This window comes from Pholis gunnellus, assembly GCF_910591455.1.
Source record: "Pholis gunnellus genome assembly, chromosome: 2".
Taxonomy (NCBI): Eukaryota; Metazoa; Chordata; class Actinopteri; order Perciformes; family Pholidae; genus Pholis; species Pholis gunnellus.
In genome coordinates, this window is record NC_136536.1 from 10,309,425 (window position 1) to 10,328,719 (window position 19,295).

The following is a 19,295-nucleotide window of genomic DNA, read 5'->3' on the forward strand; positions in this document are numbered from 1 at the left end:
CAAGAAGATGCATTGTGTTTAATTAATACCAAGGAGTGGAAAATATATTTTGCATCAGATTTCCCTCCTGGTTCTGTTCTGACTCAACGTGCTTTCTGTCTCATGTGAACAGACATCCTCTTCAACGCGACCTTTTCTGTATGTCGACATGATGTAACTTGCATTCAGAGCTGATTTGAATAAATTGTGTCATTGATAAATTTAAACAAATGAATATGAAGGCGAAAGGTCAATTATTTTGAAATAACCCAGCAGCAGTGAAACATGAGCGAAGAACCTCCACAACTCTTCTGAGGGAAATATTGTTCTTTTTACTCCACATTTATTTAGGAGCAAAATGCTGCTCTTAACTACAGTATATGATAGCTACGTTTTTAAATGTACGTATGTAAACACATACATTTATAAATAAACACTAATAAATACATGAAATATACAAATAAATAAATAGAGATACAAGGATCTGACTTTTTCTGTCCCTATACCGATAATGAAACCTGGGTTTTGTGTATCGGCCGATACCAAGTACCGATCTGATACCAGTGTTAGATTAATAAGGTGTATGCCTCACTGTGTGGAAGTTCCTACGATCATTATCTTATGTCTAAGGCAAAATCAGGCTTGACTTAAACATTGCTTTCCTAACTTTGAAAAACAAAATTAGACAAATAAATACATAGATACAAATGTACTGAATTGTTATTTATTTAAATATTGGTATCCAATACCGGATCTGCATGTCGTTACCGATAGCTGAGTCCGTTTTGGACTGATATCTGAAATATGTTTCGGTATGCATCTGAATAAATAAATAATAATAACGATAATTAATAATATACAAGCGTTGGCGTTCTGTGCAGCAGCGTAGGCGGGGCTTCAGGTCTCTGCAGACAGTTGATGATGTCGTTAGCGGGTCTTGACAGCCCTCTGCTCACTTCTGCTGCATTGTCATTAATGAAACAATTGTGACTGGGCACTCAAATCTTGTATTGAATATGTCATGAATAACAAAGCAAAAACATCTGTAGGCAGGGTAGGAAATTTCCATATTTTTTAGGGGGCAATTTTTGCCCCCACTGACTGAAATCCAGGGGCATTTAAAAAAAATTGGGGGCACTTTTTGAAACTTGTGAAATAAATTAATCTTTGTTGAAAATAATCAATATACTTATTTAGGCTTACAGTATATGAGCAATTGTCATCAAATGGCAATAATAAGACTATTAGGCAGTAGTCTACAGATTCAAAGTGTTTACTTAGATTTTTTGAACAAAAAACAAACATAAATCAGACAATCATATTCAATGTTGTTCTTATTTCTTTGTGGTTATTTATTGTTATTATAAAAATGTTTAAACAATTATTAACAATTATTAAGTCAACGATGCCTTGATTACATATACATCAGTCATTGTATGGAATTATTGAGATAAATATTTTTGCAGCACCTCAAATATTGTGATATTACCCATATTTGTCCTGAACATATATGCATTAGTTAGTGCATTTTTATAGCACCTTAAAAATTTCAAAATTGTGCCATTTGAAGGTACAAATTCAGTTCAGAGTTTTAGTAAAATATCTTAATCGACTGTCAGTCAGGTATTATTAATTTCCAGTAACCCTCAAATCAAAGAATAAAGACACTTTACGCACAATTTAGGTGTATTTTCCCTTTAACTCACGAGATGCAGGTAGTATGTTTTATACTTAATGTGAATATAATTCATTTAATCATGTTTCCATTATGCAATATGTATACTTTGATGGCATCTTATTCTGAAGACCGGATGTTCGTCTGAAGAAACCGGATGTTGTCTCACGTTAATCTTTCCGCTAACTTTCAAAGTCCTTCGCTCGCTCCCGATCTGTGCCGTTTGAATGCGTTTACCGTGAATTTCAGCATATAGGAGCACTAACATGTAAGTGTCTACTGAGTTGACCTTTGCCCTCCTGTATTTCCGACGCTGCTTACATCACTTTTTACAAGAATGTAATTTCTATGCCATTTCTATCCATGAGTGTTTTTACTTGTGATAGTTTAAATACTTTAATACGTTTTGCTTACGTAGAATTATGAATACGAAAACTTTACAACACAAAATATGAACATACAATTGTATTACTGTTACTGTTAGTTAGGAGATCTAAACAGTTCTTCCACCACTGCTGATTGATGAGATCCTCAAAAGAACCTCCCTCTCAAAAATCACGTTTGAACATTTCCTTAGAGTAAAGGTGCCCTCTGCTGGCTGTGCAGGTTAGTGTGATGTTTCACATTTTATTAGTTCAGATCTATTTATTCCTCGCCATCAGTGTTTACCTTCAATTAATGCATTTTAGTTATTTATTGGCTTGCACTGGTGGAGAAATAATGAAGTACTTCACTGAAGTAAAATAACTAATATCCTACCACACAGTGAGTACTCCACTACAAGGAAAAGGCCTGCATTCAAACCTTACCTGCATTAATGTGTCTGCTGCTTTTTGTGACATCCTATACTATTTATTTTCATTTTCTAATACATTTTTACATTCTATACTATGATTTTTGTAATGACATATTTATGACATACTATGCAATTCATTTTATAACATAATATACTATGACTTTACAACATTTTAATAAAAATGTCATAGTATATTATGTCATGATAAACATTAAAAAGTCAGTATTATAAGAATTGTATGTTTAAGAAATGTCAAAAATGTATACTATAGTATGTAATAAAACAGGTCACTAGTCATAGTATATTAGGTCATGAAAAATATAAAAAAAGTATAGTACGCCATAAAAAAAGTTTTAGTGTAGCATGTTATAGTATTAAGTATAATGATCATTACACAGTATGTCATAAAAAAAACTTCATATAGTATCCTATAAAATGTGTTAAAAAACATACCACTGTACATCAAAAAAGTCATAGTACAGTAAGCCTAACAAATGCTCCTTGTAGATTATGCCAGAAAAATGTCATAAAAGTCATAATATAGTATGTTGTAAAAAATAATTATAAAGTCGGTTTAGTAGGTCATAAAAAATATATAGAAAAATTCACCATAAAAATGTGTCATGAAGTCAAGACAGAGCGAGTGTCAGGAACCCTTAAATGTCAACTCTTCATGGGCTCAGAAAAACAGCCCGGTTTTCAGTTATGCAACGATGAATTTACCATCCAAGAGGATTATAGTTTATTTATTTTAAGAGGTCGGAGGATTTATCAGAACAATGTAAAGATACATGGTTTTCACTGGACAGGAAGGGTGAATTGTGATCTGTAAAGTAACTCCACATGTGAGACAAAAAGTATTATATATGCTTTTCAGATAGTATAGAGCTGCATAAAAAGTACAGCACTTGAGTAAATGTACTGTTACAACCACAAACAAAAAACTGCTTTTAAAAGTTCAGTGTTTAATAAATGTGTTTAACATATTTAAAATTAAAAGTGAACAGTAAGTTGCAGCACATGGAGTCAAAACCAGGACATATGTCCACCATTACATGCCAGTATAGCTAGAAACAAACAAAACATACACATTTAGTATTGCAAACTGTTTATTCGTAGTAAATGAAAAGTGTGCAATTCAGTGAAGGGGGGAGAGAGAGAGAGAGAGAGAGAGAGAGAGAGAGAGAGAGAGAGAGAGAGAGAGAGAGAGAGAGAGAGAGAGAGAGAGAGAGAGAGAGAGAGAGAGAGAGAGAGAGAGAGAGAGAGAGAGAGAGAGAGAGAGAGAGAGAAGGGGTGTTTAGGACGGTCGATGTCTTTGGTCCATACTCGGGTGGAGGGGATGTCAATGAATTGGTGGGAGACAAGAAAAGGCACTTGAGTTTACAGTTGTCTCAGAAAAGTTGTTTTGAGGAGGAGGACACAAAGTCTACTGGAAGAAGGAATGAACGAGATGTTTTAACCTCCATTATGCCTAATATGAATATCACATACAAAATGCCCCATGTGAGCACAAAATTATATAGCTACATTAATGTATATACAGTAAGGAATCAGAAAATAAAGTAGGGTCAAGTAGAAGAAGAAGAAGAAAATGTGAAGTTTTGGATTAATCCCCTTTTGGAATTATTTTACAGGCTGAGGGGGGAAAAAAGGCAGCAACTTCAAAACAGGACAAAATTATCTTTGGCGAAAACCTAATGTTACTACAGATTGGAAACAAAAGTGGATAAAGTGAGGCAGACTACATCTACTCTCTTTGAGTCATGATTGAACGAATCCAGCACCTCCAGGGCTCACTGGAGATATGTGGAATACAAGCCGATTGATCCGTCATCTGTCCCGACAGCTTTCCATTCAAACTGCAGCCCCCCAAAATACACCAGTCAAGAAAAGTCTTTACCACCTCTGAGAGCCTTGAAAGAAAAGTTTGACATTTCAGGAAACACACCTTTTCACTACATCACTGAGTTAGATAAGAAACAGCGAGCTGTGGTCTAGCTTCAGGACCGTGTGAGAGTGAGAAAGGTCCTTTAGTGGAGGTGGAGGACGCTTAACCAGGTGTACATTCGCCAAAGCAGGCAGTTATTCTTCATTATTGAAGTCTTTGCTCCTGTTAAACCATTCACTGTTTGAAAACACTTTCAATAAAGCATACATTTCACCTTTTTGTTGCTTGTCTAAGTATTTTCTAGTCGGATTGGTTGGTACGCTAAATCAGAAGTGTTTCCAAACTGTAACAAAGGAAATGAGTGTATTTCACAAAATGTCATACTTTTCCTTTGTCGTCGCAGCACGTATTTAAGAACGATCGTAAACGAGTTAACTCTCTTCTCTCCACAACATGAACTATTATAATAACTGAAGTAAAGATCTAATCTCAAATATGAAGAAAAATCTCCCTTTCATCAGAAAACCACGAAGAAACAAAAAGAGGGGGGGAGGGGGACTTATTATGAATTAACTTTTCTTCCAAAAGACTGCTCGAAGGAAGACGACGACACATGAAGAAAATGCAGCAATTATGTAACAACCAGTCTATGCCTACAGCCTTGCAGCTCCACACACTGTACGTACACAACTACAAGAAGATCAGAGAGGAGGAATCACCAGGGGTCCCTTAAATAAGAGCCCACAACATCAGCAATGAGGTATACACCAGCTGTGGACACTACGATGAGACTTCACCTCAGCAAACAGCCTCAAAGCATCTTGGCAGCCATAGGAAATCAATACAACCTTCCAATGCATTCATCAGTTTTTGATCGTGAACGTGAGAATGTAAAAAAAAAAAAAAAAGGGGAAGAAAAGATCTTATTCTCTCACATATATTTATAAACCACACGCCCGCTCTACAAGTACCATCTGTTAAAAAGCTCATGATGCAGACATACACGTCTCGAGAAAGGCAAATGTGAAGTCTCTCTGTGACTAAAGGCAAGCATGTCATTAATATGCCCTCCATGTGCACACAACAACGTAAAGAAGAAGAAACGGTGCGTGCCGAAGAAGATACATCAGAATTAATGTCACGGGCTAAATATAGAACAGCGTGAGGACAGTTTGAACATATTTTTTCAAAAAAGTAGGTAATGAGCCCTCTCTGTGTTACAAAATAATGGACAGCAAGCCGACCACAGCGCACACAATCACCCCGCTGGCCTGTGTGGAGGGCAGTGTTTAAAGGAAAAGATTGACATCTGGGGGAAATGTGCACATTTGTTTTCTTGCAGAGCGTTTGATGAGAAGTTTGATACCACCCTCATGTCAGTATGGTAAATAGGAAGCTACAGCTAACAGCTGATCGGCTTAGCTTAGCATAGCATAAAGACTGGAAACAAAGGCAACAGCTAGCTTTGCTGTGCTGGGCACATAAACCCCCATAAAACCATAACTTGTAGTTTTTACACTAAAGTTATTGGGCGAAGTAAACGGTAGAAAGTGTAAATTTGGATTTTGTGACATTGAGACCACTTAACCGCTTTCAGTCTTTGTGCTAAACTAAGCTAACCGTGTGCTGGTGATAGTTTCAAATGTAGTCTTCGAATATGAGACCGGTATCCATCTTTTGATCCAACTCTTGGCAAGAAAGAGAACGAGTCATTTCTCAAATGTCAAACTGTTGCTTTAAGAGGGCCTCCTCTGTGTCCACAGAGTTCCTCTCTCAAGCACATCGAAGTCCTAGTGTTAACAAGTTCCCTATGGTTTATAGCAGCCATATGAAAAGCTCTGGAGTACAGTTTTGATATGTTTAATTCTTCTTACCTTGTATTAACGATAGTCTGTAGTGTTGATTGCATGTCTACTCTCCTCATGACAAAAACCTCCGTTACTGCTAGAACTACTTCTACACTTTCACTACGCTTTCTATCGTGAAGGCATTGAAATGGTTCTGGGAGACAAGAACACAAAAAATAATAAATCAGACGTGCAAATCAGTGAGCTGACGTAAAGCCACGCAAAAAAACAGAAATAGTACGAGGACTTCAACTTCAATAGTGCACACATTGTTGCAGGTAATCACATCAGTCTCCGGCAGACACAAATAATCCGTTACAGAGACTGACGATAGCGTAGCGATGAGATCTCTCAAAGAGGGCCTAAAGATAGAAGCTGTTACCTTAACCAGGGAGGGAGAAATGCAAAAAAAAGGAAGAACAAATATAGAACTGTGAGAGCGTTTCAAGTTTGAAGGATGAATGGATAGATTTAGCGAAGTGGCATCGCAGCTCAACTGACGGAAATATGTAAACTTGTATTCTATTCTTCATTGAAAGGAGTTAGTAGAGGGGAGGGTGTGTGGGGAGGCTATGGGGAGGGAAGTGCGAGGGTTAGTAGATGGGTTTGATTTAAGCACGGGATTCTTGTAATGTCAAGGGCAGGGCGTCCGCGGAGGCCTTTGGGGCAGCCCGTTATTAGAGGGTCGGTCTTGGTTGTAGGAGGACGTGGAGGAATGGTGGGGACCTCTGGAGCTGTGCGGGTGCTGGGAAGGACCAGAGGAACCACCAGACGATGCACCGTCACTCTGGTAGCGGTGGTTAGCGCGCCCGGCGTTTCTGTCCGGGTAGTAACCGCCGTTATACCTCTGACCCCCCGAGTGATACCCTTGTCCCTGGAAAGTACGCCTGTTGCCGTGGAAAATCTGAGAATTCGGATAATTAAAATGCAGTGAGCGGCTAAGAATTATTGACATTGCTGAGGTAAGCAAACACCTTTATGGTCTGAGTGAAAAAACCACAACTGACCTGTTTGTTTGGTGGAGGGCGGTGTACACTGGGGGGGCTCTGGGTCTGGGTGGAAGGAGGAGTCTCCAGCAGACTTGGGCTGGCAACAGACGAGGACGTGGAGCTACAGCGGGACCGATTTGAGTAGCCTGTATGCGGATGGTAAACTGTAAAAGAAATGACACAGCAAATCACTAACGGTACAACCTGGGACCTGTCTCATGAAGGTAAACCTTCAGAGAAGCGATACGTTAGCGCGGTCTATATCTGGGATTGGAAGAGGTTCTGGGTCTAAGGGCCCGGTTTACACCGTCAACGTTTGTCTGAGAAACGTGAAATCTCTGGTCATCGATCCAAAAACTAGATCGCACCGTGAAACACAGCCACTGATGATTGTGCGATTGTGTGCAGGAAGTGTAATAAAGGATTGGTCGCAGTGTGAAACGCAATGAACTAGCATATTGTTACTAAAGGAAGTAAGAGACTATTGATTCTGTAATAGATAAAACAGAACTTCTTGCACTATTAAAGTCTGCAAAATCTATCGGCATGCTCCGTTGAAGTTCGCTGTTCTCTGATTGAGCTCCATACATTCATCTAAAATATTTGTCTATTGGTGTCTTTTAGTCAGCAAAGATGACCAGAGAACATAATAATCCTTCTTTATGAGACAGATCTAGTTCGGCAAGGTTGGATACATTCTGATGACATATTTATTTACATGAATAAATAAGTGGGTTTCTCAGTAACAATATTGATTACCTGGTTTTCTCTAAAACTACAGGATGTCAATGTATTATTTTAAGACACATATCTACGAGTAAATGTTCAGTGGGACTAAGAAGAGAACATTATTAATAATTATGTGAATAATATTTAGTGTCGTGCGCATGCCTGACATGTTTATTCATTATTTTAGGTGCCAAAAATAAACAAAAATGTACATTTTAGTGGTTGGATGTCCTCATTTAAAGGTTAGACAGGAATGTGCATAAGCTATGTTTAGCTTGATTTGTACATCAACCCACAAATGTTAAAGTTTTGGTGGGAAACCTTTAACCACTGAATCAAAGAATTAAGAATTAAAATCAAACAAAAATACATTTTTGGAGAAAGAAAATGTGTTTTATCTGTCGTTTTTTGTGTTGTCAGCTTTGGCCTTGTCCATTTCCTCTCCAAGTCATTTAAGGTGCCACACGTATTGGCCAATTGTGACACACACGAATTGGTTTATGAGCCACTGTGAGTGTGCTTCCAGTCTGCTGACAAACAGCTGTGATTATGAATATGACCTTATAAAACGCTCAAACTGAAGAGCTGAAACGCTCGCTTTTCTGATTTGTGTGAAACGTCTATTGCATCATTCATGATTAATAAAAGTAGGGAGGATTGTTTTCAGAAATGTTCACTTTGAACACAGATGACGATGACACCGTACCTGATCCAAACCCGGAGATGCTCGTCTTCAGCGGTTCAAGGTCGAACGTAAATCTTACAGCTCTCCCGAGGTCTTCATCATATTTACGCTCACTCACAAAGTGCTGCGGGGAAAAAAAAGAAAGAAGAGACAACAGATTATATTCATCATCAGCAGCTGAACAATGAACACATACTTCCCCATGACTCGGCTGTGCGCTAAGAAAGAGAGAGGCGAGGCCGTACTGGAGCAGCAGCATTGTTTCAGTACCTTGATGTCGGCACGCAGCTCAGTCAACTGCTCCTCAGACATGGACGCCGACTGGTCCGTCAACCTCCTGAGCTCCTCCGCTCTCTTCTGCCGGGCGTCCAAAATTAGCACTGAAACGAAACAAATGAGATCTTTAACAGATATGAACATCATTTATGAAACCAACAAGAAGACTTTCAAATCGTTCTTGTGCATCGTGTCTCTGAGCGCAATAGAAATGAATATTTGGCATTGTGCTTGAAAGGTGATTTAAAGGATTAATCGACTATCAGTAAAGCTGCAGATTATTATAATGTTAAAGTTATGTGTCTGTATGACGGATATTCCCTGCAGTCCCAGTAAGTTTCAGTTTTCTGTAAGACCTCAGCTGTCATTTGATATGACGAGTACAAAGTACAGCTGACTCAGCATCTAAAAGATAAACAAGGGTCAGCGATAAAGCCATTTTCAAAGAGATACCACGTACGCTGCTCTTCAAACATCGGAAACCTCCTGCCACAAACGCCTCATTGGGTCCCGTCAGATGTCTGAGAAGACGGTTCTACAGGTTTGAATGGACTTTCATGCTTTTAGGATGTAGAAAGTCCTCTTTTCAAATAGATGGTGTTCTGTATGAAGGGTTTTTAAAGAGGAACAGCTTCCTGTTTCAATGTCAAATGCACAGTAATAGAGTCTGCAGCCAGCGGGAATGATCAGGCAACGTGTTGCTTTAGCAAAGCTCTTCTTCAAACTTCACAGCAGAACTAGAGGGTACGTGTAGGGTTAGCACTGTTGGAATATCAGCTGAACTATGGACTGACAAATCACAGTTTAAACCTCTTCAATGTAACCACTGAGTCACCTGTGTTTGTCTGGACTGGAAAACAAATTCAAAATCCAAGTTCCAACAGTTTTATACCATCGTGCAAACAGTAGCCGTGTTTCCAATTCACATATTTTTAAGCGCATTCTGAAGTATGATCTAGAGCGCCAACTTCTGACTAAACTGCGCTGTAGCCGAGTTTATTCCTTCCACAGAAACGCACCAAACTGTTAAACAAGTTATTATAGAAGAACAATCTGTTAAAAATAGTTAATATTGAAGAAAAGAAATAAAACTTTTGAACCGTTGAACATTTCCCAGAATAACTTTTGCCAACAGGCCTGAAAGCAGCGTTTAAGTCTACGTATAGTAGCTTTCGAATTACAGTCATTACAATAACAGCAGTGTTACACGTCTACAAAACACAATATGTCTCGTGACTGCGCTGCCTTCTGTTGTTGAGGAAACGAACGGATTTAACTGTTGCCTACATACAGATCTGTTCATAGAGGTTATAAAAGGAAAACCATCAGTTAAACATACGTTTAACACAAGAAGGAGATTAGTAGGAGGCACTTTTTGAGGAAACCTGGCTTTTGTAATGTCAAAGAAATAGTTTCTTTGCTTTCCTCTCAATCCCCAAATCACCTTACACAAAGACAGCATTCAGTCTCCCCCGACACCTGACACTATTCACTTTTTCCAGGCCTGGAACACACAACACTCCACACTGTGAGGACAGAATAAGAGAGAATGGCCTACTTGTACAAATATGCAGTCTTGCTCCGTCATGTTACACACACACACAGACACACAGACACACACACACAGACACACAGACACACAGACACACACACACACAGACACACAGACACACAGACACACACACACACACACACACACACACACACACACACACACACACACACACGTATGCTCTCGGTATATCAGGACCCAGAGGGCACCATTGCAGTTTTGAGGAAACTGGGACACAACCATTTCTTTTACGACCTCTCCGGAAGTGATTCAGGTCAGACTCTCCAGGCCGTTGAACGAGGTGATCATTATATGTGGAGAATACTAACAGCTCCCGGGTGGTATGTGAGAAGCAGGTCTTTAGTTTAGTCTACGTATTGAGAGAAACACACACACACACACACACACACACACACACACACACACACACACACACACACACACACACACACACACACACACACACACACACACACACACACACACACACAGTACTTACTGGCCTCTGCTTTCACTTTGTCCATTTCTCCCATTAGAGTCACTTCTCTGTCCATTAAACTAGAAAGAAAAGAGAGAATGATGAGTCATTTTTCTTTACTTATTCCGAGCTCTCTCTCTCTCTCTCTCTATATATATATTATTTCTATTAACTATACAATAAGTATTAGTATTGTCTTTTCCAAAGAGAGGTCCTTCGTTATTCTCTGTGAAAAGCTGAAACGAGATACTGCAGCTTCCTGTTGATAAACTGAATATCTGTTTAGTTCCACTCTGAGCTCCTCTACTGCTGCACTGGCTACAGACCGAAGACAAAAGACAGAAAACCTTCATATTGCATAAAGCAACAATCATGGTTTTCACAAGTATTAATCAGAACATCAGAATAAAAAAAAAATCAGGAAATAAATCCCCTTCAAACATCTACATTTATACAAGTTTCTCACCAAAACTTAATTTTACAGATTACATCGGAACATGATGTTATAATTTACATTCGTTCAATGGTATTTCTTTTCTGAATGGAGCATGAACGCACCATAATGTAGCTCAATGGAACCTCTTTACCGTATAACTGCAGCTGCTTACATTACCAGCTCTCCTCCCGACAGTTTCAATACAGATGTGTTGTTCACAATGTAGCTTTATCGGGGATCTCCAGAGCAAGTACTTCTACTGAATATAGGCCGACAACGATCGTCCGTAAAACTTGTTTCTTCTCTTGTGACCCCTAAAGATAAAGCCGTTATCTTGCGACCCCCTCGGCACAAGTTTAAAAAGTTGCTCTTGAGGTGACCTCTTCAAACAAAGAGGGATTTTTCAAATAATTCTGTGAAGATGAGCTACTGTATATTTATTCCGTTTCCCAAATCTGTTCACTCATGACCCCACGGATTTATCTTGCGAACACTAAAGGGAGTTCCCGACCCCCCCATGTAAGGAATCACGGCACTTTCCCAAAAAGGAAAAACACTTTTCCCCTTCTATACACGAGCATTACAAAAAGCAGTGTTTGTTTTTCTACTTTGCTGAGAGGCAAACACCTCGAAATGACTCCTTATTATTATTATTCGTATTATCAGAATGTGATCCCATAGCATGTCCTCAGTCAGCTGTATGGGCCTGTAAAAGCAGACTGGGGTGTCGTCTTGGAGCACCATTATCGGCACCAGTAGCCCTCATAGTCCCCCCTCCTGGCTGCATTATAATGCCATACATCGTTAAAAAGATTAGGATAATGGTGTTTTTTCTGTCCTTTAAGGCATTTGTGGTGTTGCACTCGTTTGTACACGCAAGACGGGACGGACGTAGTCGTAAAGAACGGGGACAAAAAGAGCGCCTGAGGAATAAAAAGGTGAAAACCTGTTTGACTTTAGCACACCTGGCCCAGTGCTGCGATCATAAAGATAGAACGACAGTAGAACAGACATTAAACAATCTGCTGCGGCCACATTGAGATTCAGCCACAGAACATGACCGGAGGCAGAATTTTAAAAAAAGAACCGCGCTCACCAGCTCAGGAGCTCAGCAAACGTCTGCTTCATCTTCTTGATGGAGGAGTCCATCTCCTCCTTCACCACTATCCTGTAGCGAGTCAGTGAGGCGGTGCATCTCTGCAGGTCCTTCACGGAGCGGTCGATGTTGGGAGCTGAGAGGTAAACATTAACTTGACTTAGGCACACGTTGAAGAAGAACAAGTTGCTGCGACACATTTAGTCCCAGACTAGGTTTTACCTCTGTGCCTTGGTAACAGTGCGTTATTAATCAATGATGTTCTAAAAGACTACATGCAGGTAGATAAGTTAGGATTTAAGAGGTATTTGGTGGCTAACCCATCTTCTTGACTCCCGATGATGCCTGCTCATCGTTGATGGGTGGGAATGAGGAAGTGGGTGGATGCTGATGTGAATTTGAGCCTGTCCTGTGTCGGTTCTTGTTGCCTCTAGGAACCTGGTGATTCCTCCCTCCTTGCTGTAAAGGGGGGCTTGGAGCGCTACCTTGACTTTCCGCTTCTGCACCTGTGAGAGGACGGAGGACTTTACAACAAGTAGAGGACGTATTTCAAAAACTAACCTTCCCCCCAAAAACTAACCTAAGATAGAGATGAGCCAAATTATTCTACAAGTCGGTCAGAATATTTGGCTGTTTAAAATGAAGTACACGATAAGTCACCCACAATATTTTAAGACTTTACAATAAGGAAAAAAATGGTGATATTTGATTAGAAATACATTTGACAACTTGGCACTTAACAATACGAATATATTACATAGAAAAGGTATTGGACCTGAACTGAAGAACATCTGATCCTTATAATAATCGACACCCTTAACATTTCTACAGAAGGCACCCGTATTGCTGTTTGTGAGAAGGTTTCACTCACAAAAATGTTTCCCCATTGTAAAAGCAATCATTTCAACAGATAAAGAGCTTTGAATCCTGAAATCAGCAGACTGAAACAAAACCGATGACGTAGTGTCGCAGTCATCGGAGAAGCACTGTACTCAGACATAAATAAAGGACAAGTTTGACATGCAGTTAAAATGGCCCGTGATTCAGCCGTTCCTCTTTTTGCCTTCGTTATTCATCGGAGCTGTGATTACCGGGGGTTTCTGACGTAGCGGGCTCAGAGTCCAGCTCCACCGCATCCAGGGAGGCGGAGTCCAACTGCTCACTCAGAGAATCAAGAGACTCTCCATCCACCACCGACCCGTTGGCGTGAAAGCCGTTCACCTCGTCCTTGCCCTCCTCGGGCGGCGTGGCCTCAGGCGGAGCCGGCTCCGCTGAAGCCTCCGGCTGAGGCTTGGGCTTCTTTTTCTTCTTGGGCTGAACAAGGAGAGATCAATGTCAAACCTCTTTGTTCAAAACTCTCATTGTTCACGATCTCTATCTTTATCAGAGCGGTGAATCGAAACTATTTCAGCGCACACGGGGAGAGAAAGATTCAAGCTCGAGCAGAAATACAAGTTTGGGCATTTAGATTCAAAAGCCACTTAGTTATAGTCTACAACTAATGAAGAGCACGTTGAACATACACCCATGTCTTTCAAATAAAGCACACGATTATGCTGACTCAACAGAGAGACACTCAACATGCAGGCTTTCAGGTTCTCACCTTCTTTTTGCCGGTAACATTCCACTCCTTCAAGATCTCGACCGCACTGCCTGGTGTGCAAAGAAAACAATGATGATGAAGTGACACATGACGAACATTAAAAACATCTCAATATCTGAAATGCCTCGAGGCTTTGTTGAGCCGCCGCTAAATAAGGAACAAAGCAGTGTGACGCACGTGGGACAACCCTCGTTCTATAATTAAACCTGCAAAACTACGACGCTCAGACTTCTGAATGCAGAGCATGACGCGCATGAATGAAGTTGACCGCGAGATTCTTGTTAAGCCCAAGCAATGTGTGCGGCATGCCAGGTCTGACTTCAGTGTAGTACACTAACAAGGTATACCAGTATTGCCCTGTAATGAACAGTGAAACAACACTAATTGAACATCCGTGTGTTAGGACGCTGCACCTTATAGGTGGAGCACTACAATGATACGTGGTGAATAGGTACGATATAATGTTTTTGGTGTTGTTGTAAGCGGATCTATCCATTTCACGGGGAAGTCATTCTTTATAAAAGGAGGTGTTGAGGATCATAATTTCACATTGTTGAGGTCTAACAGTGACGTCTTCATACCTTCTAAAAAAGCTTGAACGGCCTTGTCGACACAGTTCTCAAAATGCTGCAAAACCAGAACAATCTCATTGTTACTTTTGTTGGGGACAACGGCCCTGACGGCACTGATCTGTAGAGAAAAGGAAATAAAACAGATTGTAAAATCAAATAGTTCAAGATGATTCAACATTTAGTGTACATTTACAATGAAGGCGTTATGACACTTAAAAAACATTTGGCTTAAAGACACAGCCCTTCGCTTTTTAAAAATTGTTTCTTTTCTATAAATTGTTTGTATGATAGACTAGCGTCGCACATTTGCTTCCTATTAAAAAAAGGGGGGTAGCGCTTAGAAAAAAAGGACGCCGGGTACAGCGCCTTTTCTCTGGGCGGCCACATCACGAGAAGCATTAAAAACACACGTCAATAAGAAGCAACGTGTCTGTTGAAGGTTTTGGCTCTACTTTTCAAAATGTGCATTAAAGCACAGTCTTCCATGAGAACCTTGTGGCTCCACTGTGTGCTGCCCCATCTTCCTGACGCCTAGTTCACAATGCATGACTTGAGCCACGAGTTGTTGTTTTTTTGGAGCTTCCCGACAAAAGCCGGAGAACAGAGGAAAATCGGCATGGAGCAAATTTGAATCCATTGATATAAACAAAAGAAGTGATTTTATGTTTAAAATGATTTACTTACAGCTGCCAGTGATGTGCGCTGTGTATACTTCTTACCTTCTCCTTCATCCTCTCAGCTGTTCCTCCCTGGGACATGGCCATTTTTGACCGAGTGTCAAACACCACCCCCGACGTGTCTGTTGACAAACGTCATGCAAAAATAAAAAATAAACTCCATCGTCTATTCAGGCCTTGAGGCATATTTGCAATTCAATGTAGAGCATCATTTGCAAAACAAACAACCGCCAGACGTCTTAAGGACTTTCCTGGAGAGAGACGTCGCTACCGTTTGTGATTTGTGCCTGGGAGGATATTTGTCTTAACAAAGGAAGGAATTTCTTTCTACATGAAGAAAAAAATCAACACATTTTCAACTTAAGTCAATCAATTAATAAGGTTGACTTATCAAACAAGTTGAAAATAGATTTGATTTGTTTACAGTCGGCATCATTAGCAACAGAAACTCATCTGTGGCTTCAATCTGTATCCGTCTTAAATGCCTAATAACCAATGAATGCTTCCAGACAAACAACCTACGGAGCGTTTCTGTTACCAAACACAGAAGAAACACAGAGTTACAGTAATATAATAAATAAATGTGTATTTCCAACAACAGTCTGAGGATAATTCTTAAACAAAAGCCTTCAGCCGAGTATGAAATCAGGCTGAAGTCCAAAGTTAATCTACTGTATGTCCATTTAAAGACAAGGAAGGGAAAAAACGCTGGCAGAGCAATCTTGAAAAATAAAAGCCATATAAAGCGTTGTAAAAGTTGTTTTTCCTTTCCATGAAAGTAGGTTAATGTTACTGTAAATCTCCCTTGAACAGTAATTAAGTCCCCGATACAGATGTTGAGCTGATACGGACTCAAATAGCTGAATGGTTACAATCTAATTCATTCATTTCTATTTTTGCATACATCATATACTGTAAAAGTATTGCTGTTAGACTATACTTGTAATTGTAGGACTGAATTAATTATTAGTTATGCATCAGTTTATTTGTTATTTTAACTTAAACTATGATTTACTTTGTTTAACTGAAACAAACATTCAACTAAATTCTGCAGCCATTCAAACACTAAAGACACATTTCATTGTGTGTGAGTGAATACATACCCTTCTGGTTTTTCTTTGCCATGTTGTCACACAGAAGTATCCAGGCAACACTTGGTCGTGCACTTCCTCAACACTGTAATCACACTTCAAGTGTGCTTAAGATGGTGTTCAAATAAAGGCTGCAAGAGACGTCAATTTCACTTTGAGTCTTTCTGTAAAGAGAAGATGCCGATAAGGCTCACGACGTTCCTCCACCAAGTTGATCCAAATCTGTGAGTGGGAGTGGGGGGGGGGGGGGGGGGACAGAAGTGAAAATGGTTTAGCCCCCATGAACTAGAATGTAGAAAAGAAACCGTCACAACGCTGCATGAAGCACAAATATCTACTTTTGTAACAACTGAAAATATGAATGCAAATGAAATCCATTTCCTCTATGAATGAAAAACATATTTCGGTAAGTTATTGTTTATCTGGCGGAGCATTCTTGGAAGAAAAAAGAAAACAATCTGTAGTTAATATTGTCCTTGGCAGAAAAGCAGCATCTAGTTTTCTTTGGGGGGGGAGGGGGGGTGGATGTTAGCAGGACTTCAGAGAAACACGTCTTTGAATGGCAGTTCCTTCTTCTCAGTTCTCTGCAGGGGTGATGGGTGATAAAGCTGCGAGGGCTCCACCTAACAAGTAAAACCATCGCTTTGTCTGGAACCGATGCTGGAAGTGAGCCTTCTCGTATAGGCTTGTATTGTTATTTCACCACTGTAGAAATGAAACACACTTCAGCCATTTTGCCTCCAGAGCCTCCAGCAATCTGGACTCATTTCTTTTTTTTTGGATGAGTCAGCTGTTTGCTAACTTTTTAGGTTTCTATTTTGACCCAGGGGTTTATTGAAAAGCGAAACTTACAAGCTTATACAAACCCACACCCTGTTGATTAGGACTTGGCATGCCTCACAGAGTCCTGGTGCCACCACACCTCTACAGTGCAGACGTCAAACTCACCGTGAGCACGATCAACAAGCGACACTGCAGTGTACTCATGCAAAGCACTAGGATGCATTGTGTTTATCAAGAGGGATGGTGCTCGAGTCCGAGAGAGAGAGAGAGAGAGAGAGAGAGAGAGAGAGAGAGAGAGAGAGACGTGCACTTGTGATGCAACTCAGGAGAAGTGCTCACTCAGCACTCAAATAAAACTGGCGACTGAAAGAAGTTTGAATTGAAGAGTTGGGGGATTTAAATTAAAGCTGGAGGGTCTTCTGTCACAGTTAAGAGTTGCGACAATTATTGTCAGAAAAATATTCGCCGACTGTTATGATATCCACTTAATCATTACAGTCATTTTTAAATGGCGAAATATCAGAAAATGCTTTTTTTTTCAGCTTCTCAAATATTGAGATTTGCTGCTTTACATCATATTAAAGTGAAGATCTTCATTAATATAATATTAAAAGACATCAGACATTTCATAGACCAAACAATTCATCCGGTAAATTAGTATTTAGTTGCATCTCTATTCATAGTAGCATCCATAATCTCAAACAAGCCTGCAGTTTGTTTTATGGAGGTCCAACATGCGATTACCTAAGATATTTATTTCATCAGCACAGACTAAATCATGTCTTCTCCTGACAAACAGGTAGAAAACCAGCTGCCTCTGTGTCCAAAGTCCCATCGAGCTCTTATTAATCCATAACACCAACGTTAAATATCCTAAATTAAAAACAGGTAATGTTGAAGGTATAACTAGCTAATTAGGAAGGGATCCCCCCGGCATTACTCGTCGCAGTTGAGTTAGCATCTTAAATAATATAACGTAACGTCAATTCAAAGTCCGTGCAATTCTGCTCACCGCAGAAGTCATATTAGCCTCCGGGTAGCTGTAAAAAAAAAACACTCTCAGATATTCAGGGTTTCCTGCAATCACAGCGAAAACAAAACAACCGTAACGACTAACTTTAACCAAACAGCCAACTTATATTTAATGTTAACTAACTACGTGAAATTATTAATGAAACACGATCAAACTGCGCATATTTTGCACGTTTCCAGCTGAGTTGTACTGACCCGAGAGGGTTCACATAACGTTATTTAAGTCCGGGAGGTTACGTTCACGTTAGCTTGCTAACATCCTAACGTCTGTGTGGTTAGCTTCGTTGGTCTTTGCGTTACTAACCTCAGTAATTTACCATTTAAATCCTCAAAACAACAAAGACTAAATGCAACATCAACGCCTTTTCTGTGGACCATTGGATGCAGCCTTAGCTAGCTCGCAGCTAGCAGACATCCTTTATTTTTAAGGCTAGCCATACCTGCACGTTAGCTACTCAACTCTGACGTTATACAGCTAATCCGTGATTAGATTAATGTGTTAGTATATATACAGAGTATTAAATACGTACTTGGTGTTGGTAAGAAAACTGAACAGTAGATTCTGAACACAGGTCACCACTGACTCCACCGCCAGCCGTCTGTACTGCCTAGAAGTCTCTACTGTGGGCAGTATGTTACTCGAGTCGACTCCATCGGGGTTGCCAGGTTTGATTCAAAGACCCTCCCTTTCAACAAGCAGTTTTCCATGTACATACAAAAAGCTCTGCATGTATATAATAAACACCAAGACAATCTGATAAAGATGTAGATAATAATAACTGTCTGATAATCTGGGGAAAAAGAAACGTCAGATAATCTCTTTTATGTTAACTAAGGATCAAAATGGCTGAATAAGGTATATTCGTGAGTTGGAGAATGACGGTATCTTTACAACCTGGGAGGATTCATATGTTTGCAGTTGATGCGCATATCTTATATCCTATATCTTATATATATATAGATAGCGGTGTACGCCATCGTGTGTGTGTGTGTGTGTGTGTGTGTGTGTGTGTGTGTGTGTGTGTGTGTGTGTGTGTGTGTTGACTGTATTACTGCTGGCTGTGCAACATATTGCCCCTCTGGGATAGCAGACATTACTTTACCCTCCAGT

At 40.0% G+C, this 19,295-nt stretch overlaps 1 protein-coding gene across 1 annotated transcript; it reads right to left on the reverse strand.

Annotated features, from left to right (window-relative positions):
- Positions 1-3,344: 3,344 nt before the first annotated feature.
- spats2 (spermatogenesis associated serine rich 2) lies at positions 3,345-18,792 on the reverse strand. Its single transcript, XM_079170148.1, has 13 exons — positions 18,715-18,792; positions 16,382-16,591; positions 15,321-15,400; positions 14,611-14,719; positions 14,030-14,079; positions 13,518-13,740; positions 12,747-12,932; positions 12,427-12,562; positions 10,916-10,974; positions 8,859-8,968; positions 8,610-8,712; positions 7,193-7,338; positions 3,345-7,089 (listed from the first exon to the last, which is right to left on the reverse strand). Exons 2-13 carry the CDS (start codon positions 16,401-16,403, stop codon positions 6,820-6,822), a joined length of 1,494 nt encoding a protein of 497 aa, XP_079026274.1. The 5' UTR covers positions 16,404-16,591; positions 18,715-18,792; the 3' UTR covers positions 3,345-6,819.
- Positions 18,793-19,295: the final 503 nt, after the last annotated feature.